This window comes from Melospiza melodia, chromosome 20 (assembly GCF_035770615.1).
Source record: "Melospiza melodia melodia isolate bMelMel2 chromosome 20, bMelMel2.pri, whole genome shotgun sequence".
NCBI lineage: Eukaryota > Metazoa > Chordata > Aves > Passeriformes > Passerellidae > Melospiza > Melospiza melodia.
Window position 1 is genome coordinate 5,623,210 of NC_086213.1, and position 25,335 is coordinate 5,648,544.

The following is a 25,335-nucleotide window of genomic DNA, read 5'->3' on the forward strand; positions in this document are numbered from 1 at the left end:
CCCAGCTCGCTTGCAGCACATGGAGAACAGCTGTTTAAATCCTGCTTTCAGACATCAAAAGCCTCGCTGGGTTTCTCAAACAAACAAACATACCATAGGACTAAAGAAAAGGTGTAAAATAAATAAATGGAACAAGCTGTGCATTTTCTTTTAGTATTACAGCTGCTGCGGGAGATAAACAACAAGTAAATGTCACAAAACATCAATACAGAAGAAATTAACCTGACAAAAGCTCACATCCCCCCCCTCTCTGCCTCCCCCCAACTCCCAACAATTTTTGCATTTCTGGAGTTCCCATCTAATGATTTTATTTTTCAATTAATTCTTTGACAGAGAGCCAGAACCTGCCTGCCTTCTCCCTGGGGGCTGTGGGGACAGGAGGGGGACGAGGGTGCTGATGGACCCTGCTGCCCTCTCAGCTTCCACCTCAGGGGAGCCATGGGGGCCACAATGTGCCACCCCCAGACCCTCCAGCACCTCCTCCCAGTTCAATCACCCAAAGGCACCAGGGATAACCCACCCTGGAGGAAGGTGCCAGCTCAGCAGTTCTCCCTCTCTACTCTGCTCCCAGCTCTCCTGCTTTGGAATGGCATCAAATGTGCTCTCATCTCCCAAATCCACTCTGTAGGAGCGTGTCCTGTACCTGCCACCTCTTCCCACCCAGAGCCTCATGGAGATGCTGAGGCTGCACAGCAGAGGAAAAGCTGGATATGGGGCACTGGGTGCACAGGGGACATCTCCCAGCAGAGCAGGACCTGGCAGAGCAATCCCCCACTGCATCCCCCAGATTCACCAGCTCTGCCACGGGCAGCACCAGCAGCATCCTCCTCTTGTCTAACAAGGGGAAAATAAAAACCCAGGAGGGTGGGGAGGCGAATTGGTTGGGCTTCCTTCCGTTCTGCTGCTCCAAGCTGGTTAAGGTTTGCCCGCTAACGATCCCATTTGCTTCCTTTAAACAATGGGCAAAGCCGGCGGGGGTGGGCCGGGAGGGGGATTACCACGGGATTAGAACGTGGCAGGGTTGTGGATGCCACACTAATCCTGCAGGGTTTTACTCCCCAGCTCCGGCATGTGTTTGCATTAGTTACAGATGCTCTCGAGAAAAAAAAAAAATTAAAAAGAAATAGGAAAGGACAAAGGAGAATAAAAAGGGAGCCCAGCGGTTGGGAGGTGAGGGAAAAGGAAACCTGGGGGATGGAGGCCAAAGGAGGAGCGATCTGGCAGAGAGGATGGAGGCAGGAAGGCTTTCCCAGCCCGGCAGGAGGATCAGGACCGTGCCTTCCCTGGCTACCCCCTGCTTCCAGCCACAGCTGTAAATAACCAGGGATGAGCCACAGCGGGGCTCGGCTGCTCTACAGCCCCCCACGGCCTCCCAGCTGAACCCCCTCCTCACACACCATCACAACCCCCCCACAAGTCGTTGTTCCCCTCCCGGTGTGGTGAAATTCCCCATCTGTCAATTTAATGCTTTGATCGATGGCAAGGAGCAGGAAAGCGGCCCGGCACAGCTGGCTGCCCCCGTTAGGCCTGGCGGGGGAGCGGCGGGGCGGGCTCAGGAGCAGGGGGATCGGCCTTTAGTGGGACTGGGAGCCATGGCCTTCCCTGCACGGCCCGGGCTGAGGGGGAACAGGAGGGATCAGCCTTTAGTGGGATTGGGAGCCATGGCCTTCCCTGTACAGTCCGGGCTGAGGGGGAACAGGAGGGATCGGCCTTTAGTGGGATTGGGAGCCATGGCCTTCCCTGCACGGCCCGGGCTGAGGGGGAACAGGAGGGATCGGGAGCCATGGCCTTCCCTGCATGGCCCTGGGCTGAAGGAGAGATTATAATTTAGTGGGATTGGGAGCCATGGCCTTCCCTGCATGGCCCGGGCTGAGGGGGAACAGGAGGGATCAGCCTTTAGTGGGATTGGGAGCCATGGCCTTCCCTGCATGGCCCTGGACTGAAGGAGGGATTATAATTTAGTGGGATTGGGAGCCAGAGCCTTCCCTGCATGGCCCTGGGCTGAGGAGCACTGGGTGGGATTGGAACAGAGCCCTCCCTGCAGGGCCTGGGTTGAGGGATGGATTATAATTTAGTGGGATTGGGAGCCAGAACCTCCCCTGCATGAGGAGCATGAAGAATTGTCATTTAGTGGGACTGGGAGCTAGAGCCCTCCCTGCACAGCCCCAGGCTCCCAGGGAGAGCAGAGCACGCCGAGGGCTGGGCAGTGCTTGCCAAGCTCCCCTCAGGATGGAGCTGGGGAGGAAAGGGCTTGGAGCTGCTCTCAGCCCTTTGGGAGTGGTGCCTCCATCATTTGGGGATGCAGGGGTGAGTGTGGAGTGTTCCCCCTGCACAGGGCACACATCCACGGCTGCCCCTTGCCCCAGTGGGATCCCTTGTCCTCGAGCCAGGACAGCCACCCTGCTGGTTTCCAAAGCTTCAGTGTTCCTTCTTTTCCAAAGGGAGGATCCCCCTGCCCAAGCCAGGCTGAGATGCTGCTGTTGGTTGCGTTTGTCACCTGTCCCTGCCCTGCTGAGGCATTTGTCACAGCCCTGCTCCAGGTTATGGGCTGCACTAGAGGTTACAGGGACCACTGTTGGCCAAGCTTTCCCTGGCTGCTCCTTCCCACATAGAGTCACTAATTTCATCCACACAGCCTGTCCCTGGCCAGGCCCTTGAGCCTGGCCAACAATTAAATTTACAACAATTAAAATTGCCCACAAATTAAGTGGGGTGCAAACAAAACTCAAAGTGTCTTTTTTTTTTCTGTCTAATATAAGAGCCTCCTGCCCCAGGATGAAGAGCTGATACTCTCAGAAATGAGCAAAAAGCCTTAAACCTCTGCTGGGAGCCAGCAGGGCTGAGGTGCCAGGCCTCAGGGCTGAGCTGTGGCTTCACTCCTGACAGAACTACTGAAACCACCCGTGGCAGTCAGTGACCACTCCTGGGCTCCTCACTTTCTCCTGGAACATTACAAAGCCTCAGAACAAGCCATAAAGAATGACCTGAAAACTACACAAAATGGGAAGGAAGCCTATTCCATTTTATTGCATCTATTAGACCTATTGAAAAGTCGGCTCAGAAGTGCTTTGATTGCCATGACAAATGCCTGCATGGAGAAAAGATTTGGGAGACCAGACCTCTCCTTCACAAATAACAGCAGAGACCTGGAACTGGAAGCCCAATCTCTCTAAATGGTCTCTAGAAATAAGGTGTGTAATTGTAGCAGAGAGCAGAGTGGTAGGACACGTCTGTCACAGCCCAGGTCAGGACCTTGAAATGCTAAGACAAAGATGATGAGGCTGACATTAGAGCTGGGGACACCACAGACCTCAGTCCTGATTGTTTCCTGAGGCTTGAAGACCTTAAAGGATCTTTTCTTTCCCATTTCCAGCTTGGGATGGGGACCTGGCCACTGCAGCCATGGGAAGACCCTCACAGTTCACCCACACTGTGCTGGCAGAGGAGAATTCATGGGACAAACAGCACAGGGATGTCTGAGCTGCTCCTGGGCCCTGTGGGGAGAGGAGGAGTCTTGGGGAAACTGGGATCAGTAGGAAAAATCCTGTTTTCTGGGCTGTACCACCAGTGAAAAGAGATGTACAGTGTCAGCCTGGCTGTTGGGTGCTGTGTGTGCTCTGCATCCTCTCCATCCCTGCTCCATGTGGGACAAGCAGCCTCTAGCCACACCAGGGAGAAAAGCTGAACGAGCATCCCCCTTCCAGAGGGCTGCAGGCAGAGTGGGGCCAGCCTTTTTTCCTCTCTTTATCAATATCACCCTCTGCACACCCACAGAGGGACAGGGTCCAGCTCCCTCCTCACCTCACAAACACTGGGCACCCCACAGTGCCTTGAAACCAGGAGCAGGCATTTCCCAAGGGAACAAAATCTCACCCTGACCCTCCAGTGTGACACAGAGAGGCTGAGACCTGGTGCCAGGCACCAGCCAGACCCTGGTGCCCACAGGTGTGCCCCAGCCTGGCTCTCCTGGCACAGATCCCTCCTGGCACACCCTGCTCTGCCACAGCATTAGCTACTGGCCAGGCCTGGAGTCCCTGGGTGTTCCTGAGACAGGCTGGAGCACAGCAGGGATTGTGCCTCCTGTGTCTCACCTGAGACCCTGGAACCACTTCAGCTCCAAGGCTGCATTCCTGCTGGGATGTGAAAATGCCCTTCCTGCTGCCCTCCCCAGGGCCCCAGCTTGGTGAGGAGGAGCCCAGACAAGGAGGCTGGAGCAAAGGCAGGTAAAAATTGGGAATAAGATTTCCCAAGTTTTGGGAAACGCGCTGAGAGTCTGCAAGGGTCCTAAAGCCAAGACTGCTTATTTCCCCTTACAGTGAGCAGAGTGGAAAGGGGGGGAGATCCTGAAGATAAAACTGGGAGCTTGAAACACCTCACTGCTGTTTTCTCCACGTGCACAACGTGTCCCTACTCCAGGGCTGGGTTCTGGGTGGGCACATCCACCCTCAGCCCTGCCACCACCCAACTGCAGCTTGCCCAGCCTGCAATGAGCAGCCCTGAACCATTTCAACATGGGCATCACTGGATCAGTCAGGATCACTAAATAACTGAGATGTGCAGCCCCACAACTGCTGCCCCTGCACTGTTTCAGGGAGATGGGGATCACTGGATCAGTCAGGATCACTAAATAACTGAGATGTGCAGCCCCACAACTGCTGCCCCTGCACTGTTTCAGGGAGATGGGGATCACTGGATCAGTCAGGATCACTGAATAACGAGATGTGCTGCTCTTCTTTCACCAGGGATGTGCAGCCCCACAACTGCTGCCAAAGCCCCGGGCCATGGGCATGTGGTGATGGAGAAGGGAAGCTGGAAGGGGATGCAGGAGGAGGAGCATTGATCTCCAGCTTAGCCCTGCAGCCCAGGGGAGCCCTTCCAACATAAATATTTGCCAAGCAATGCATTTGTGCCTGTCGATGGCTGTCAATAGGAGCCTGCAGTGCTGTCATCTGCAGAGCTGTCGCTCCCAGCAGCCTGAGCCAAGCAGCCCCTTCTGCATCCCATCACCACAGAGTTTTCCCTTTTCAATCCACGTGCTGCATGCCCAGAGCCCGTCCCCACCTCGGGAGCAGCCAGGGCCGAGGGAGCAAAGGCGCTGTGGCTGCCCGGGCACACGCAGAGTTAACAGCTCCCAGGCAGAGCTGCCAGACAAAGGCCTGGCCTGGCTGCCTCGTGCCTCCCCCAGCGTGCTGAGGCTGCACAGGGGGCTGGCAGCCCCCAGCAGTGTGGCAGTGTGAGCAGAGTTACCGTGGAAGTGCTGGGCGGTTTTGCGGCGCAGGGCCTCCAGCGTCTCCTCCGTGTCTGCCCACTCCAGCACCAGCCTGCGGCCGTACAGGTGGGTGCTGTGGCACAGGGCCTGGAAGGCTTTCTGCACAATTCAAAGAGAGAGAAAAAAAAAAAAAAAAGAAATTAAAGGAGGAAATAAGAACAGGCTCACAGGAGGGAAAGGCAGAAATGTCACTCCCTCTGCCCCGGGGTGGAAAGGCCACCGGAGAACATCGTACTGGGAGTGCTTTGCTCTGATGGGGCAGGATCCATCTCCATCAGAGGCTCTGACTCGGTCATTTATCTTCTCTGCACTTGCAGCAGAGCACATTCCCATCACCACTGCTGCTGGCTCTGCTCCTGGGGGCAGGCTGGAACCCAGCACACCCTGAGCCGGGAATGCTGCAGCCCCTGCAGCTCTGGGTGGGACCCTGTGACTGCCCAGCACCCTGTTCTCTGCTGGAACACAGCTCAGCTGTGACAGAGGAGTTCCTTTCTGCTCTGGAAGCAAGATGGAAAACTGCCTTTCTCCTGCCAGCCATTTGGTGACTTGGCTGTGGTGGCAGCACATGTGGCAGAGCAGAAGCCAGCACAGAAATCCTCTGCTCTTTCTGCCTGTGCTGGTTTGCTCTACTGCAGAAACCCAGAGGTTTCCTGGTGTTAGGTCCTGTTTGGTAACACCCATACAGCTGGAATCTCTTGCTGATATTGAATACAAACATGCCAGCCAGCCCAGAGCTCAGATGGCTTTCTCTGCCCCTAGCCAACCAGCAGAGACATCCAGAAAACACTGACTCAGTCCAGGGAAGTTTGATTTTGTCTTTAGTTCCCACAGAATTTCAAGGAAATTCAGGACTGAGCAGGATTGGGCACACAATGCAAATACACAAACACACTGGCCAAATATTTTTATCCCCAGGGGCCCACAAATGCTCCCACAGTAAAGGCTGGGCACAGGGGGAGAGAAATGCCCCAAATGCTTTTTCAAAAACCTCAGCTAAGGCTGAGATTAGCTCAGGTTTTGAGCTTGCAAACTCCATCCCTGGAACAAAAATGGCAACTGTAGGATCAGACACACATCCTGCTGTCCAGCAGGGCCCTGTGCTCCCATCTGGAGGCCCCACAGCAGCTCCCAAGCTGTCCTGCAAAGCCCACATCTCTCCTCTGAGCCACCTGTTAAAAGCAGCTCTGAACCACTGTCCCCAAATGCCACATCTCTGGGCAGAGGGGCTTCTCCTGCTTTGCTGCCCACAGCTGCTCCTCAGACCCTCCTTGAGCTGCTGGGTTATGAAACCCAGTAAAAAAATCCCGTTTTCAGTAACCAGCACCCAGTAACCTGAGCTTTCCTCTCTTTCCACACTCCTTTCACTCATATAACCCTCCTGTGCTACAAAGCAGTGACAAGGAGCACCAGCTGCACCATGGCATGGGTGAAACTCCCATTTTCCCAGCACCCCCAGGGTGAGCCTGGCAGGGCAGAGTGCCCCCTTTTCCAGAGGCACATTCCTCCTGGAAGAGTTGCAAGCTCCAGCTGTTTTTATTTGCTGCTGCTGTGTTTTCGAGGCCTATCTCCCAATTAGCAGAGCAGTGTGTTGGCTTAAACAAACACTGGGGGGAGGTGGTGGGAGGGAGTTGTGAGGGCTGTTTGTGCTGGCACCAGGAGCCTTTTCCAAAGCCTGGCACACAACCCATGGCTCTAAACACTGCATTTCCTTTGTTAATTCCTATTTTTGGATTGCTCCTTCCCACAGCACAAGGAAGAGGGAAGTTGGGTGACAGCACACAGCTCATCTGTGCTCCACAAGTCATGGAGGAGGGCAGACCATGGTGCAAGTGGCACTTGGTGGGCTCTGCTCCTCTGAGCCACCTCTCTGCCCCCACCTCCTCCTCCTCATGGGATTGCCATCCTCTGGTTTTGCTGGCAGCCCTGGGAAAGGTCATGGAGCAACAGAGAAGGCAGATGCTGCCATCAAGTCATGTTATGAGCAGGAAACCCACTGGGTGAGACACACCAGCCTGGTGATATTGGCCCTTCCTGGCCAAACACATGCCCAAAATGAGTTGGTTTGCACCCATGATGAAGGAAAGCTCCAGCCTGTACTGGGATCTCTGCTCCCTGTCTTCCAGATGGGCTCCAGGAGCTGGGAATGCAGAAGGGAAGCTGCACATTTCAGGTGACAAATACATGGACGTCACTTCTTTGGAAACGAGCTAAAAGACAAAACTAGCTGTTCATTGCTCTGAGAGGAATTGAGACTTTTTCAGGGAAAAAAAAAGAGAAAGCACTGATGATTTAAAAGACAAAGGGATGAAGGGGAGAAATGCCATCCCCATACATCCACACTGCTGGAAATCTTCCAGGGAGAGGAGGAAATCTGCCACTGCTGCTATTCCAAATGAAGAGATAGGTAGGGGAAAAATATATTTTAATTAGGTGACAAGTATGAAATGAGGAGAAGCAGGCTGGCTTTCACAGAAAGCAGGAGCTATTTTTGGGGTGCAGCTCCTCCCTGTGAGCATCTGCCTCCCCAGGACAGCTCTCTGGAGAACAAAGAAGGACCAGAGGTTTGTGGAGCTGTATCCAAATGAGGGATAAAGGCAGGTGTGCTGACTGCTCATCCAAGAGAGAGACTCACCACAAAAGCCCTCTAATTCCCATGCTCCATATATTCCTACACCTTTAAGGAGAGCCTTTGCCACAAAAAGCTCCTTTGGAAATGTCCAAACCAGATTCTGCTGCATTTGGTAACACACCCTCTGCCAGGCCACCCAAAGCCTGCAGATCCCTGGCAAACCTTTTCCCAGGCCTCATTTTCTTTCCAGATGCTTTAGGGGTTGCATGAAAACACTATGGGCTTCTCCTCCTCAAGAATAGGATGTGACCATGATTTAAAATGCCATTTCTGAGCATTTTTTGCAAAGTTTGGTTCAAGCTTAACATTACGGCTCAGCATGGCAGGAAAAAGTGGGGAGAGGAAAGGGAGAGGCTGAAACAGCAGCTTAAACATGTCTGTGGGATTCAGAAAGAGAATTTCCAAGTGAAGAGGTGGCTGATAACCCCCCAGGAAGGGCAGGCTGCTGGGAGGAGGCAGGCAGAGCTGTGGAGCAGAGCCTGCTGTGCTGGGAGGGCCAGGAGCAGGGACAGGAGCGCAGCGTCTGTCACCCGCGGGTGTGACAGCGCCAGCCCTGCCTGCTGCACTCATTTGGAGGACAGTGCTGCTCTGCCTCCAGATTCCCCCTTGCCCTATTAAATACTCAAGCCAAAGAGCCTCCAGGCTGGAATCATTAGAGGGACAAAGGGTCAACAACATTAGGAGATTGATAAATCTCCCTCCCTTGCAAGAGCCGGTCCCAACTGAGGATGCTCTCCGCGATGCCAGCTGCACACAAGGATTTTTCTTTCCGTGTGTGTGCATTTTGAAAGCACTGGCTGTCTCTCCCAAATGGGCAATTTCTATTTGGAGACCAGATGTATTTTTATATCAACAGGGGAGAAAAGTGGGAACTCGGCTTCCCAGTTAATAGTTCAAAAATAAAAACAATTCCGCAACGATTCTGCACAGGGAACGTCAGGAAACGTTTAGTGCTTCCTTAACTGGAGTTAATTTGGTATTGCCAGTGCATCAGAGTTGCAGGGGAGGCTGAGGAGATCAAGCCAAGCCTGATGGGGCAGATCTGCAGGCACAGCATTGGGGAGTTGGGAGGAGGAGCCCCTGTGTCTGTGCTGGCTGTGGAAAATCTCCATGTGCGCTCCCACAGCAGCCGTGCTCGTTCAGAGAAAAAGACAAACACGGGAGGTCACAGGCTTTAAATGCCCAACAAAGGCAGCCTAACTATTCTATTACAAACCCATCATGTTTTATAAGATGCTTATAAGCAATTTCCAGATTACCACTCTGAGCAAAAGCGTCACTGACAGTCAGAGCTATTCAGCTCAGAGGTCTCTAGGCCCACTCCCCTCCTCTCTCATTTCACTCAGCAATAAACTCTAAGCCAATTATGAGCGTGTTTACAATATTCAGGATCCTATTCATCAATACACCGTGCATCCTCTTCCAGACGGCCAATGGAGTGTACTTGATGTGCCACTTGTGAGACAATTAAATCCCTCAAAGAGATGAGGGTGGAAAAAAAATATGAAGAAGGAAGAAGAGCTGCTTTGCTGGGAAAGAAGAAAACCCTGCTGAGAGCTGTTCCACAGGGCAGCTCTCTCCCTGCGTGCTCCCCTCCATGAGCTTTGGGAGCTGTGCCCTGGGCTGGCTCTCTCCCCTCACCATAGATGGGCTGCCCATCACTGAGATTCCCATTTGTCCAGTGCAGCTGGAATCAGCCCCTGAGGGCATGAAAAGGGATGGGAAGCAAACACTGAGCCTGTGCCTGTTTCCCCCAGAGAGCAGCAGTAAAGAACCAGTCAGGCCCCTCTATGTACCTTTCCATCCAAAGCCTAAAGTTTCCTTGGGAAAAAGATTAATTCAAACCCCAGGAACAAAGCCTGAGTGACTGTGCAGTGAAGCAGAGGTGAAGGCAAAGCTGCTTTGAGCAGAGCCACAGGCACAGCTCAAGATGCAGGGAGAAGAACCAGGCTACTGGGGGGATCCCTGCACCCCCAGCTGACCCAAAGGGGAGGAGGGAAGCTGAGCAGAGGGAAGTTTGAGTTAGGATCAATACAGGACTAACAAAGAAACTCCATGTACTGTGTTATACAGGAGGTCAGGCTGGAAGGGATGATCTAATAGTCCCTTGTGATCCTGGATCAATGAATGCTGTCTAAAAACATAAACACGGGCTCTGGCTGGCTCCCCCCTCCTCTCTCCTTCATCTGCACTCACAGTGTGGAAAATCTGGAGTTTTGGGGGCTCATGTGGTCCCTTCCCTCCAGCAATAACATCCTGTGGGTTGTGCTTACAGCCACTCCCTTCCAGACCCTGCCCAAACCACCAGGAATCAACAGCAGGATGAAATCCACCCTGCCCCAGAACCTCTGGCAAAGGATGAGAGCAGGATACCATCATCAGACACGCTGCAATCCCCTTGTTTCTGCAAAAGGAAGGAACTTAAAGATATAGGAAAGCTTTCAAAAAATAAATCAATGAGGCAAATTCATAACTACTGATCCTCTGGCACAGTCACTGGGAAAGCAGCAGGGTGATGCTGCTCACAGGGGGCTCTCAAAACACACAGAAGAACTGGTGAACACAAGCCTTGCACGAGTTACAAATTAGGGAACTAATATTAGCCACAATATCCAAAACTCCCCTAAAATCAAGGTGGTGCTGGAGGTGGGACGTGCAGAGGTTTCCTGATGTGTTAATGTGGGTTAAAACCATCCTGGTCTCACCTTGGTGCTACCAAACCTAAAAAATAAGCTCCTGTCCTGCTGTATTACAAGGATTTTGAGTTATTTTATCAGTTGCACCAAAATTATCCCCTCTAAGGTTTGACTTTTGGGTTTTGCTGCTGCCCACATGGGGGTTTCAGCCTGAATCCAGCTTTCCTGGAAAATGCTACCAGCCCAAACCTGGGCTAAACCTCAGTGGGACAGAGCCTCCAGGCTGCCCTCCCCACCTGGGGCAGTGCCAGAAGGGCACAGCTCACCTTGGCATGCTGCTTGGTGACGAAATCCACGAAGCCAAAGCCCCGGTGGGATCCTGTTCCTGCCATTTTCTTGGGCAGCCGGACGGTCTTGAGCTCTCCAAAGGTGCTGGGAATGCAAGGAAGAGCAGGAACAGCATGAGATGAAGGCAGGAGTCACCCCTTCCCTGTGGGATCTCAGCACCTCAGGACTGAGGTGCAGAGTGACCGAGACCACCCTTGGGGGGCTCGGGAGTCCTGGAATGTTGCCAGAAGTGTCTGGTGGCTGGACTTTGATCCTACACGGGAGACGACACCTGTATGAGGATGGGAGGATCTCACTGGGGTGAATGGTGAAGGGATAAGTTAATTAGAGTATAAAACACAGAGTTTAGGATTTCTGTACAGGGGGGTCTAGAGAAGTAAGATGGAGGAATTGGGGCGTGTCCTGTTCTTCTTCTTTTTCTTCTTGGCCTCCATCTTCTGTGGTGATGGTGGCACTTTGGGATTGGTTATTACTAAAAGTGCACTGGTTAATAAGGGTAAAAGGTATTGGGGAAAATTGATAAATATTGTATACGTAATTTCGAGTATAAAGATAGGTGACCGCCCCGGGGGCTCTCAGTGTGCTCATGGCTGGCTGCTGTGCAGACTCTGTCGGGCCAAGAGAAAATCTTTTAGATAAACAATTAATAAACACCGAGACCGAGAAAAGATCTGAAGTCTCTTCTCGTCCTTTGAAGCGCGGGCTGTCCAAGGCCACCCCGGGCCCTTCCAGGCCACCTAAACAGCCCAGAAACTGACACTTCCCCACAAACCCTGGCAGTGCCAGCTGCACACCCACACTGAGTGGTGTCCTGCAGCCCTGCAAGCCCCATTTCCAAAGCAAATACCACTGAAAAAACTCAGCTTGGATTTTAAGCATAATTCTGGATATAAAACTTAACAATACAAAAAACTTCTCTAATGTAACTGCTTTGCTTCTCCTTCCCTCAGGAGATCCAGCCAGAATGCCATACCCTGCTCAGGGTGAGCAAAGCATCTCCAGGTTACCAGGGCTGCTCCAGATCCCCCCAAAACAGATTTATTGGCACCTTTAAGGAGGGGCTGGAGTGCACAGGATACAGAGCATGGCCCCACAGGGAATTATTCTGTTTGCAGAACAGCTCCTCCATCCCCAGAGGTGTCATCCCTCCAACTCCAGGGATCCTGGGCATTTTTTATGATTGGATTTCCTCACTCTAACCCTTCAACCTCTGCCATGCTGCAGCTTCTGTGCTGGAATAAACTGGTTTTATCTAAGCTTTCTGGATGTAGGAAGGGAAACAGGTGAATCCAGCAGACCACAACAACCTCCGTATCCAACAGCATTTCAGACAAGTTTTGCAGTGTCAATGGAAAGCCAGGAATGGGGAGATAAGGGGGTTCCTGTCCCACAGAAGGAACGTGTGGCTTGAGCAGCAAGGCATGTAGCCATCCCACTTTGTCCAAAAACCCTACAAAGGTTTTTTTAGCCCCGAAGGCAGCACGTGCTGGACACCCCTCTCCAGTGCCATCCCCTGGAGAAATTCCAGGACAAAGCCAACGCTTTCCCTGCTGCCAAGCTCCCTCTTCTCCTCCCCTCCCCTCACACCCATTTATCAAACACATATGCACAAACTGCAGGCAATAAATATTTAATGTGGCCCAGGTCTGAAGAGATGTGTTATTTTATTTGAAAATCTCCACACAGGCGTGCATACACAAAAGGAGCCTGGGATACAGCAGTGCCAAAGAGCACCTGGGAATAAACACAGTAAAGGCCATAAACGCTCTCGTGAAATGATATAAGCTAAATCCTGGGAGTTAACCTGCTGCACTGGCAGCATGACCAGGCATTCATCCACCCAATTTCCTTAGGCAACGTGGTGTGTAAATGCACCATTATGAAGCTTCAAAATGAATCCGCACGTCTCGCGCTCGGTGCTTTCCCTCCCTCTCCCTGCTGCCCCCTCCGAGCTGGAGCCACGCAAACAAACAAACAAACCCCAGCACGGCACAGGGAGCAGCCTCAGCTGCTGGAGAGCTCAGATCCCGGGGCTTTTCCCTGGGGTGGGGGTGACAGGGACTCCCAGGATCCCCGGAGCACCTCAAATGCTGCAGTTGGGTGAAGGGAGAGGCAAGGGGACAGCTCCTGAGCCATGGGGATGCCCATCTAGCTAGGAAAAATGGGAGGTAAGGGCCATGGGCACACTCCAGTGTCTCTCTCTCCATGAAAAATATCAAGGACATTGCCTGGGGGCAGCAGAATATTTGCTGAAGGAACAAGAGCAGAGTGTTGCTCAAAGGGAGGTCTCAGAAAACGCTCAGTCTGTGCACTGAAACACCAACCTGTCCTTCTGATACCAAAACCCAGCACTCAGGGTGGCCAGGGGTACCCACGGGAGCAGCATGGCTCTGGATTTAGAGTGCCAGGGAAGCTGTGCTGGCACACATCAGCCTGGGCAGAGCTGGGAGAAACTGGCAATTCCTTCCTCATCAGCTCAGAGCAGTCCAAGCCACCCACACGTGGAGAGGAGAGGAGGGAAGGGAGGGGACACCTGCTTCAGATGCACAGCAGGGCTGGCCAGGAGCTTTCCCTGGGCTTCCAGAGGGATGGATGCAGGGAACAGACGAGGTGGAAGGGTGAGGGAAGCCGAGGGGACAGGGCTGACCCCAGAGGGGCCGTGCAGGGGAGCAGCATCCCCCCCACTGCGGCGCTAATTAGAAAACACAACACAGCAATTACCGGCGGGAGCTGCGAATGAGGCACAGCTCCGGCCTTTAATGTTCTCCTCTCTGGTGCCAGGCACAGACTCACACCTCTCCTTTCCAATTATTTCTGCTGGATTTGGGGGGAGAGAGAGGCAGAGGCAGAAGGAAACCCAATTACCCCCTGCAGTGGCAGGCTCCCTGCCCAGGGGAGCCAGAGGGAAGCCAGGTGCTGATGGCTTTGCTCCCACTCCAGCTCATCCAGCATGGCCAGGCAGGGATTGTGCCATGGCAAAGGCATGGAGATGGGAGGAGGAAAAGCATGGAGCACATCACCCAGGTGACACCAGAGCATAATGGCAAGGGAGGGAAGAAAGCTTTTCCATTAGATGTCGTGGAGATGTTTGAAAATGTGGTCCCAGAGGCTGGGATGGCTGTGGAGTCACAGCAAGTCAGACATGGTGGCACTGCCAGATGGAGTGAAAAAACCGACAGCAGCCCAGGGTGAGGTTCCTCTGGGTGCTGGGGCCTCTCTCCTCTCCTCTCCAAGTGGGCAGAGATCAGCAATCCTGCTGCCAGCACGGAGCACAGCACCAGGCCAGGCTCCTTCCCTCCAGCAGCACGGTTTGCAGGGAGGATTCCAGCATCAGCGAGTGTGAAACCAGAGCAGTTTCTGGATTTATCCTCATTCACCCATCCATGCCTTCTCCAAGTGCTCCTGAGCCCCTGCTCCAGGGCTGGTGGTTGTGGGAGCAAAGCCCTTCCAGGCCTGAGACATTCACTTGTTTGCAGTCAGCCTGGCTTAACTCTGCACAGGACTTGATCCTCAGTCCTGAAGAGCCTACCTGTGCCTGGCCTGGAGCTGGGTTTCTGGCAGGACACTTGGATGGGATTTCAGTGTGGCCAAGCTGTGCAGCAACCCCAAATCTGTGGTGAAACCTCCATGGAGCTGCTCACAATTAACACAGAGAGGTTTGAGGGCCAAAAGCAAAGAGTTTTGCTGCATGGCAGAGCCTCTGGTGACCAGCCATGCACACAGCTGTTCCTGGCTTCCTTCCCACGGGTCCATGAAAAATGGTGTCCCACAGCTACTCTCTGAAATCCCAGGTGGGATCAGGAGCAGGAGGGGAGGGCAGAGGTGTGCAGGATGTGGCTCTGCCTGGGCTCCCCTGTCCCTGCAGGCCCTGCCAGCCAGGCTGGCACATCCAGCCTCACACCTCACTCTCCCAGGCTTGGCACATTCTCCTGCTCTTGGCTGGGAGGGATGACAGCCTCCACTAACACTGCAACTCCTATTTCCTAAATGAGAGCCTTTGTTTTGTGCCCATTCAGATTTGCTGGGAAAGCAGAAAAAGCCTGTGCTGGCCCTGGCTGAGCCACAATCCACAGGGCTGCAGAACAGAGACAGCCACGAGCTCTCCCTTGACCAGTCACCCCTTCCAAGCTCAGGGTGCATCCCAGAGATGCCAGCAGGGACATCCCCTCCCTCCCACCCACAAGAGGTGCAGCATTTCTCCATGGCACTGCTGGCTATCAGCTGCTCTCCTGCTGCTTTGGCAGCTCTTCCAGCTGCCATCCTGCTTCCCTGGCTGAACACAGGCAGGAAAAGGAGATTTCCCCTCCTCACTGCAAGCTGGCTGCAGGTCAGAGGAAATCACTCCTTGGGATTGTAATTATATCCTTCTGGCACAGGCCAGCTGGGAGGCAAGTCCTTTGCCTGCTAATTACAGGACATTATATTGCTATTAAGCAGCACATTCCAGCTCAGGACACAACCCACGGCTCACCTGGCTTTGCCTGGCCACCAGAAGGAGCCTACACATCCTTCCAACACAGCCCAGAGGCCATGGGACAGAGGAGAAGGGGCAAGTGGGCTTCAGAAAACCTCTTCCCTCCCCTTCCTTCCTCCCTGCTCCCCAGAAAACCCCACAGCTCCAGGCAGCAGTGAAGGATGCTCGTTCACAGCACAGACCAGGGTGAAACTGGAATCAGAGTGGTTTGCTTGGAAGAAACCTTAAAGTTCATCCTGTTCCACCTCCTGCCACGGCAAAGACACCTTCCACCATCCCAGGTGGCTCCAAGCCCTGTCCAGCCTGGCCTTGGGCATTGCCAGGGATGGGGCAGCCACAGCTTCTCTGGGCACCCTGTGCCAGGGCCTGCCCACCCTCACAGGGAACAGTTTCTCCTAAAGAAATTATAAACATCTCTCCAGCTGAGAAGTTTTCACTCAATTTCAGCCCCTCCCCTGTCTCAAAGAGCAGCACTTGAACTGCAAAATCCTTGGGACAGGCCAGACTGTCCATCCCTGATGGGCATTTTCAAGTCCCAAACACAGAGATGTGTTCATCTGACTTGATCTTGGTGCACCCCAATCCACAAGCTGGTCAAGGACTCTTGAGTTGCCAAGCACAACAGACACCATGAATCTGTCCACTGCCAAAACCACAGAACATCTCGGAAAACAACCACAAAAATCACCCTGAGCGTTCTGCAGGTGTGTACAGAGGTCCCACAGCACAGAGCAGTCCTAAATCCCCCTCTCTGGTTTGTATCCCTTCAAGAAAAACAAAAACAGCAAAACCACGCTGAAAAACTGGTTATGAAAACCTTTCTCAAGGCTGCCAACCTTCTCCTGGGTTGCCAGCATCTCCTCCTCCTGCTCTCCTCTTGCTGCCTTGCTCTCCCAAGCAGCACCATGACCGCTCATCCCAAACGCCTCTGGGCAGGGATGAAGAGTCCAAAAGAGACACAAATCCTTCCCTCCCCTCCCTGCACAGCCTCAGCGCCAGGAGCAGGCTGCAGCCACATGGAATTCACTCAATCCCTTATTCTTTTTCCCCCAAACAGGACCTTCCCCCTCCAGAAGGCCCCGCCACACTCTGCCTCTGCATTTGCTGATTAAAAGGGGGAAGGAAATAAAATACAGTAATGGTCCTTTTTTTCTTTCTTCCTCCTGGAGGAAGGCAGGACCCTGGCAAATGGTTTTGCCCCTGGGCTGAGCCATGGCCAGTTGCACCCCCTGCATGAGGGAGTTAATGGAATCCGCAGCAGAAGGGCCCTCCCGCCTCCCGCTCCAGGACTTCAGCTGACTCCAGGATGGCTAATCCCATTACAAGAAAATAACGTGGATAATTCAAGCTAATGAAATCGTTACAAGAATGTGGACAGCCAGGGGTGGACATTCAGAGCCAATTTAACACTCCTTGGTGTTGTTATCCCCGGCACAGGAAATAGCTGAAAAGGAGGAAGGGAAAGGGAAGGAGGGAAGAAAAAAGCCTTCCTCTCTTGTTAGCTTAAATCCTGTTAGAGAGTTCAGGAATTATCTGGCACCCATCTCCCCTATTACCATTATCAGCAGCAGCATCAATAATGTCTCCTTCACCTCTGGAAATCAGCAAATGAAGGCACAGGAAGACAAGGTGGGAGGGAACCTCTGGATCCTGGAGCTCAAACTGTGGCTCACTCCAGCTCTGGTGGAGAGATTTGGGAGCAGAGCAGGGGAGCAGCATCCCCCTGGCCCACACCAGGAAGCAGTCCCCAGTGCAAAGCTGATCCTTCATTCACGCCCTGCTGGATAATCAAAGCTCCTGTGAAATCTGTGTGAAAAGCCAGGGGACAGGGGACAGCCACGTCTGCACCTTGCTCTTTACCATGGATCATCAGTTTTTCCAGCTTCCTCTTTGCCCAGGAGCATCATCTTTGTTTGGAGGCCCTTGATGTGCTGCTGCAGCACAAGTGGGTTTTGCTTTGTGTGATTCCTCCTTTTCCTTGTGCTGCTGCCTATCCAGGCTCAGCTGCTCTGTGGATCCTTTCCTGAGCCTGGTTTTCTGTCCTTGAGGCTCCTGTGGCAGGGCCAAATCCAGGCTCCCATCACTGCAGCATCTCACACACTCCCTGGAATAACACTGCTGCTGGTCCCAGCTCATCATGGAGGAAGTCCATGAGATCCACTGGAAAACAGCTCCAGCTTTTGGATTGCCCTCACTCCCTCAGTGAAAAGCTCCAAGCTTGGTTCTTCCTGGATTTATCCAATTTTGGCACAGATCTTCAAGAATTATTTAGAAGCCCAACACCACAACTACTCCAGGTGCCAGGGACTATGTGGACATGGATGTGTTTCTTCCAAGGAGCTGGGAATTGACCCACAAATCCCATTTTTAGTGGAAAATGGCAGCAGCCTCCCTTGGAGCTCGTGGCAAAGCAGGATCAGGAACACAACAGCTTTGGCCCCAGAGCAGGAGCAGTCAGAGGATGGATCTTCCCTCTCCTCAAGATGCTGGATCAAGAGGCAGTGGCTGCTTCCTGTGGCTTAACTGGCTTGTTTAAAAACACAGCAAAACATTTTATCCCTTCTCGATTTATTTTCCTTAACAGTTGCTTATGAGGGACCTTATCAAAAGCGTTCTGAAATTCCAAGCAAATTAGTCATTAGGCAGGTTTTCAGAACAGTAATTAGGCCACTCCATGCCCCTGATGTATTATTTACCTGAGAAGATCTACATAATTAGGGCTCTTCTTTATAACTGGTATTACACACACTAAATTCTACTCCAGTCTATCGTGTAATTACGCAATTAGGGTGCACGCTAAACAGAAACCAATCCTGAAAACCAAGCAGAAAGAAAAAAAAACAAAAACAACAACCACCCAACAGTAATTATTATTTTTTTTAAATCCTCCATCAGCAGCACAGCAGCAAGTCTTAAAATTTTAATATCCCTCCACTTAAGTAATTTTTAAGCAGGTGCTGCAACCAGGTTTGGTTTCTTAATTTCGCTGCATTTAATCTGACTTTGGGAGGTTTTAACATTGGGAGAGATCAGCTTTAAAGGCTGGTGGGAAAAGGAGCCTTTCCCTGGCTGGATTTGCTGTGCTGGTGGCAGCAGCATCATGTCCCTGCACCTCCCTTTGCAGCTCCTCAGCCCCCTGCTCCTCCCAATCCAGGCTGATTTTCCAGCTCCAGCTGCTTCGTGTGACTGTCACAGTTGCTCTGCCCTCCAGAGCCGGCTCCCACACTGGAATTGTAGTGTGGAAAAAAGGAATGAGAGCCCTGGAGCCCCTGCAGCAGGAGCTGGGATGTGCAGAGCCCCACCCAGCAGCCTCACACACCTTTAGGATGGAGAGATGGGCATCTCTTGATTTGTTCCCATCTTTTTTTCTGGTCTGACTGCAAAGCAAGATGCCAGGATGTGCCTCCCTATGGATATTGCACATGCCCTGCTTTGTTTCCTGCTCCTTGCTGATGGAAGAGCCTGCACCACTGGGGTGGGAAGTATTTTTTAAATCCACTTCTTGCCATAAATCTATTTTAGACTTGGTGACATCAAGGAGAAGCAGCCAGGACTCACTGACACCTCCAGGAGAAGACACCTGCCTATTCTCCACGTTTATTTCCGTGCTTTAAAGACAGCGATGATTCACTGGCTGATGAAAGCAGGAACAGATTTCCTCCTGAAATTTCACACCTCAATGCCCACAATTCCAGTTCCTAAGGGCCAGGGGAAGGTGCAGAGCTGGCACAGGGAGCACCACAAGCTTTAGGAAGCCCTGGGTTCTAGCAGCACTGCTGAACACTGACATGAGTTTGGGAGTTCAAAGCTACCCCAAAAGAGTTTGAGGATTTAAAGATAACTGGTGGGTGTGTGATGGAAGAGGTCACCCCAAAACAGGATGGAGGTGGAAAATCTTACTTTAATATTATTCAGGTTTTGCTTCTCTTCTCTTGGGCAATCTTAGAGCTCTGAGCTGGTTCTGGTCACAGCAGGGCTCTGGTCCCCTCTGCTGTCACTCTCAAATCCCCTCATTTCACCTATCCAACATCTTCCTTCTTAATCCTACTAGTAATACTAGTTACTCCTAATAGTAATTACTTTTTTTTTTTTTTTAATTTTTGCTGGGGGAGACAAAAGACATTCAAGCCTGGAGGAGAAAGGAGCAGCTCTATCAGGACATCTTCCCCCACATCACCTCCCTGGAGCACAGCAGGGCCAAACCCTGCTCCCCTGGCAGCCGAGATGTACAAATGCAGCAGTCACCTACAGACCCCTGTATCCCAACCCTCAGGGAATCTCAATCCTTGCACAGCCTCCAACAAGAGCCCCCAATGCCTGCAAAGCCCTTCTCAGAGCTCACACTCCTAAGCCACAATTCTCCCAGCACGCAGCACCTTGCAGGACCAGGGCTTAGGAGCCACCAAGTCACTGCCCTAATCACCAGAGGGTCAGCATTTCAAAGGAACCTGCAGCTCCCACAGAGCTGAGATTTGGGGATTTATCTCTCCTGGGCTCTTTTGAAAATCCTGATCAGAGTGCAGCTCTGGTCAAAAAAAAAAAAAAAAAAAAAAAAAGTTATGCTAAAAATAGTGCTCACAGGAGGGTCTGGTGCAAATCTCTGCTCCTGGAGGATTCTTATGAGTCAGCTCCTTTCAAAGACAAGAGGAAATTTGTACAACTGGCAACTAGGAAACTCAGAAGAAACCCAAAGGTGTACCCAGGGCATCCTTTGGAGCAGGCAGCCTTGCTGTTAAGATACCAGCTGCATCAACAATCCAAAAAATAAAGAAATATCTTATATTCAGCTGTAGAGCCTCCTGCACTGAGCTGGGGAATAAATATAGAAGCAATGAGATATTTATAGGCACACAGCTATTTTAACACAGCTCTGCTTTAAAGAGAATCCTTATTTAAGTCTTGTCCCTGTAAAGCTGCAGGATGACTTAGAGAAATAACCTGATTAATTATTTTCATCAGGGGAACAGAGAACCACAGAGGGGAGATCAAATGCACGCAAGCGCAGCGGGAACGCGGGCGCTGAGCTGGAGGCTCAAACACAGCCAGGCTGTGAGCTCTCCTGAGCTCAGGATTGTCCCCAGAGCCCAGGCTGGCCACATGGGACACCTGCCAGGGCTCACAACAAGGCCAAGCATTAAAAGCAGGCACAGAGCAGCTCCTTGGTGAGGCAGGCTGGGAGCCACCACGCTCCAGAGACAGAAAATCCCATTTTCTGCTCCTGCTGGAAAAGCTCTGGGAGCAGAGGTGGCTTTTAACTGCTAACAGCCCAATTTACCCATCCTGTAGCCAAACTGGAGGTGTGGCTGCTGCCCAAGCCACAATGGTGGCTCTCCTCCTGCTCCAGGACTTTGGTCACCCCTTGGCAACATGCCATGACCACAGCAAAGCTCAGAGGCCACTCTGCACAGTGGGATTTGTCTTCACAGGTCACCTAGAAAAGTCCCAAAAGACAGGGAGTGACTGGTGCAAGCAGTGCCTGAGCCACCATGGGCTTCAGTGATGCTGTTCCCACTCCATTTCGTGGAAAGCTCATTGCTCTCCACCCATCTCAGAAAGTGCAGGATGAGAGAACAGAGATTCCACAGGATCCCTGCATGGTTTGGGTTGGAGATCATCTAAGTCCAACCCCCGCTGCCAAGAGCTCCAAGAAGTGTGGCCACAATGAGAGAAAAGGGAAGGGATCATCCTTCCAGCCACAACCCACAAAAAATTGCAAGCACAAACCTGGAAAAAAGGTGAGATGAGTTCTAGGGGTGAGAACAATCCAAATGGCAGGGACAGAGCAGAATGTCTGCCATGGAGAGTGAGCCTCAGCCAGGATGGGCTCAGCAATGCTGAGCCTGTGTGAGAGCTGTCAGAGACCCAGCTGATGGCAGTGAGTCCCTGCAGAGGTGACAGCTCTGGCAGATGCACTGAGCAAACAGCAGAAAAGGGGGAGAAATCAGACAGGAGGCAAAGGCAGCTCGATCTTTACTGTGCTCGCTGGTGTTAAAAAAGGGAGGCAAGTGGTTAAAAAGCAACTTTGAAGCAGCATCCTTGCTGAGCACAGGTAGGGCAGGGCAGGCTGGCAGCTCCCCTCCCTCCTTCCCTCCCTCCTGCAGCCCTCCCTGCTGCAGCAGACCCAATTTCATGGGGTTTTTGCACAAGCAGCGGGGTGGAAAATGATCATCGGGAGGCAGCGCACGGCGCTCCCCACATCGCCCTGCAAGGTGAGCAGCCCCAGTCCCACCTGGGCGAGGAAAGAGGCACCAGAGAGCTCCCAAAAAGGCAGCCATGGGTGGGGATGAGGGGCAGCCATGGTGGGGACGAGGGGCAGCCACGCTCCCCCCAGCCCTGTCACCCTCCTGGCTGCTGCCGGCACAGACAGCGCAGTCCTGCGTGACAGCGTGAAATTAATATGATTTTGGGGGAAGCTGGCAGTGAGTAATGAGCAGCTGAAACACCTCATCCCCACCCCCTCGCCCCCCCCCCCCCCAGACTCTTTTAACCCCTCAGCTGCTGGCATGGCATCAAAGAGTGGGAAGAGCAAGAGCTGGGTTAAAGAGAAGTAGGGAAGGGCCACGGAGCACAGCTGAAATGGGATTTGCAGGGTGGATTTTGGCACAAATCTCAGTGGTGCTGCCTGTGAGCAGCCCCAGCCTGTTGAGATGCTGAGATTGGCACTCCTGGGCTTGGAAAAGTCAATATTGCTGCTTTTCCAAGTGAGGTTTCACAAAGAGATGCCCAAAAAAACGAGGGGCTGAAGGAGACCCAAGGCTGTTCTCCAAACAGCCCAGAGCCCAGCCAGGAGGGGACAGCCTGATGTGCACAGACCACTGATGGGCAGCAGAACAAAATGTGGTTTTCCAGCTTCCCTGGTACCTAATAAATGGGAATATGGGCAGAAAAACCATCCCATCTTCACAGGCAGCTGATGTGAATCCCTGGATGCCTGGTAAGGGTCAGTCCCACAACAGCACCTTCCTCAGAGGATGAGGCTCAGCAGCTTCCCCCTGGACTTAATTGCAGCAAATTTAAGATCTCCTGTCCTCTGCCAGATGCCTGGAAGTGCTCAGGATACTGCTGGGGGAGGAGGAAAGAGAGGTGAGAAGACAGATGGTCATCCTGATCTGCCTTAACTTGATTTCTTCAGGAAAAACAAGGTGCAGACAGAAATGCTGCTGGTGCCAGCAGCTGCAGAAGCCAGCACAGTTCAAAGGCCTTGGGCACAGGCAGAGCCTCAGGGGAGGTGAGAGACTCTGGAATGGAAGGGCTTTAATTGCAATCACATCCCAAGGCTGAAAAATCTCCCAGATTGGGAGAGGGAGAAAGGCTGCAGCAGGCATGAGGTTAAAAAAATAATGATGCAAACAGAGATGCAAATAAAGGACACGATGTCATCGTGAGGAGAAAGCTGTGATTCATTAGAGGCTTGTTCAGGACCTTCTCGTGAAGTGAGACTGAAAAATACCCACACAAGTGAAAGGCAGGGGGGTGGATGGATCAACATCACCAGCAAAGAGCTGCAGTTAACAAACCCAACAGACAGAGGAATTTTAAGAGCAAGGAGATAATCATCTTGGCTGTACCTTGATGAAAGGCTGAGACACAAACTCAAAAGTTGTGTAATTTCAATGTTATAGATTGTGCAGTGTCCCAGCTGGCAGCCCCCAAAGGCCCAACTCTGAGAATTAACAAGAACTGGCCACAATATAAGGCAAAAAAAAGAGAAATCCATGTTTTTCCTTTCTTAGACACACACACTCTCTTCTTAATTCAGACAAAAAGACACCTTGTAACACTAAGAACCCTGAGTGGGTTATTTTCAGGACACAGCACAAGCAGGCTTTGCTTTTGTCCCTATGGAGAACCACCCGCCCACATCTGAAATTTTTTTGCACTGAAAAAAATGGCAAAAAGCCCAAAGCAAAACCCCAGAGTGGCATTTGAACAAGACATTCCAAAATCAGCCCCTTCCCCAGCTCACTCCACCTTCCCTGAGCCCCTCCACGCTGCTGAGCTGAGGAATTTGTGTGGAAAACTAATTAAAGTTCCCTTGGGAAGCTCGGCTGGATGCCCTGGAGAGAGGTGGCAGGAGTCAGGAGAGAGCAGCCCAGAAATTCCCTTCATTTGCACAGGACAAACCCAGGTGTTGGGTGGGCAGAAAAGGGATCTGGAGTACATGGAGAACAGAAAAAGGGGAAAAAATAAATATAAAAATCAAATAAGTAATGAATATTCAAACCCAGGAAAGAGATGTGCTGAAAAAAGAAAATCTTACTTCTGCTCTTGGGAAGAGCCACCTTTTAAAGCAACTTTGCTAAGATAACACAGAGTTAAACATTTCCTTATCTATGTTAAACACCTTTATGATTCAGACTGAAAAACAGCACTGCAAACCCATTTCCCTCTCCCCCACCCCATGGCTCTCTTTGGAGAGTGGCCAAATTAAAGTGGCCACTTCCATTTCTGGCCTCTGAATATCAACCCAATTCTGCTGTGTTTGGGTTTCCAGCACACAAGGAGAAGATTTGAAGAAGAGGGAGGGGAAAAAATAAATAAAAAGAGTTTAATTTATGCTGTTTGAAATAGAGAAATAAAGCAGCCCAGCAGATCCCTGCATTCCTGGTGCACATTCCTGCAAGCTGCTTCCCAAAAAGCTCCTGCACTCTGTATTTTCCTGTGCCACACTGCAGCTTGGGCATGGAAACATCAGGGTTGGCCAAAGGCTGCAGTGATGCCCCTGGCACCTGTGCAGGGGATGCAGGGCACACAGCCCACAGGGGTGGGAGAGCAGAGGGTGGCTCAGGGGGCAGCTGTGCCAGGGGTTCCTCACCCTCACGGGGGAATTCTTTCCCAAAATCCCATCTAACCCTGCCCTCTGGCACTGGGAGCCATTCCCTGTGTCCTGTCACCCCATTGCTTGTCCCAAATCCCTGCCCAGCTCTCCTGGAGCCCCTTTAGGCACTGGAAAGGGCTCTGAGGTGTCACTGGAACCTTCTCTCCTGCATCTCCCAGCCCCTCCATCACCTCCTCTGGCCTCTCTCCAGCAGCCCCACATGTGCTGTGTGCCCCTGGCACAGCAAAGACAGACTGACAGCCACCAGTGGGACAGAGGGAGCCATCAGCCAGGCAGCTTCCTTTCATCCAAAACCAGACACTTCCAAAGGTGCAATCCTTGTGAGAACCTCCAAACAGCAAGGGTGGGACCCCACAGCCCACGGGTGACAGGGACAGAGGAGGAAAAGCCTCAGTGCAGAGGAGCATCCTGCACCCCCAGAGGCACCAGGCAGCCCCTGAGCAGCCCTGAGCTCTGAGGTGTCACTGGATCCTTCTCTCCTGCATCTCCCAGCGCCTCCATCAGCTCTGGGGCCTCCTCTGGCCTGTCTCCAACAGCCCCACACGTGCTGTGTGCCCCTGGCACAGCAAAGACAGACTGACAGCCAGCACTGGGGCTGAGCCCTTCAGCCAGGACACAGGGAGCCATCAGCCAGGCAGCTTCCTTTCATCCACAACCAAACTCAACAAACACTTCCAAAGGTGCAATCCTTGTGAGAACCTCCAAACAGCAAGGGTGGGACAGGGACAGAGGAGGAAAAGCCTCAGTGCAGAGGAGCATCCTGCACCCCCAGAGGCACCAGGCAGCCCCTGAGCAGCCCAGCACAGCCCTGGCATTGCAGTGAGGAGCTGGATGGGAGCACAGGCACCACATCCACTGTGCCAGCACCCTCAGCCCTGACCCAGCTCCCTGAAGCTCCTGGCCCAGAGCTCCCAGCATGGGCTGCCCTGAAATGCTGTTATCCCAAAGGAGAGGCCACAACCAGGCTTGGGAACCCAGCCCTAAGCTGGAAAGCCCAGAGCACAGCCACACTGGGATGCCCAGCAGCACATGGAGACCCCTGGCATTGCAGCAGGGCCTGGGGAGGCTGTGGAGAGCTCATGGCCTCACCTGCTTCCTGGAGGACACGATGTGGTGACCCACTCAGCACCACATCAAACT

At 52.4% G+C, this 25,335-nt stretch overlaps 1 protein-coding gene across 1 annotated transcript in view; it reads right to left on the reverse strand.

The window, feature by feature from the left end:
- Positions 1 to 25,335, reverse strand: part of RBM19 (RNA binding motif protein 19) — a 62,148-nt gene that overhangs the window by 7,898 nt on the left and 28,915 nt on the right. Inside the window, exons 22-23 of the mRNA XM_063173119.1 lie at positions 10,861 to 10,966; positions 5,248 to 5,368 (exon numbers count right to left, since the gene is read on the reverse strand). Coding sequence (XP_063029189.1) covers positions 5,248 to 5,368; positions 10,861 to 10,966 — 227 coding nt within the window. The remainder of the gene's footprint in view (positions 1 to 5,247; positions 5,369 to 10,860; positions 10,967 to 25,335) is intronic.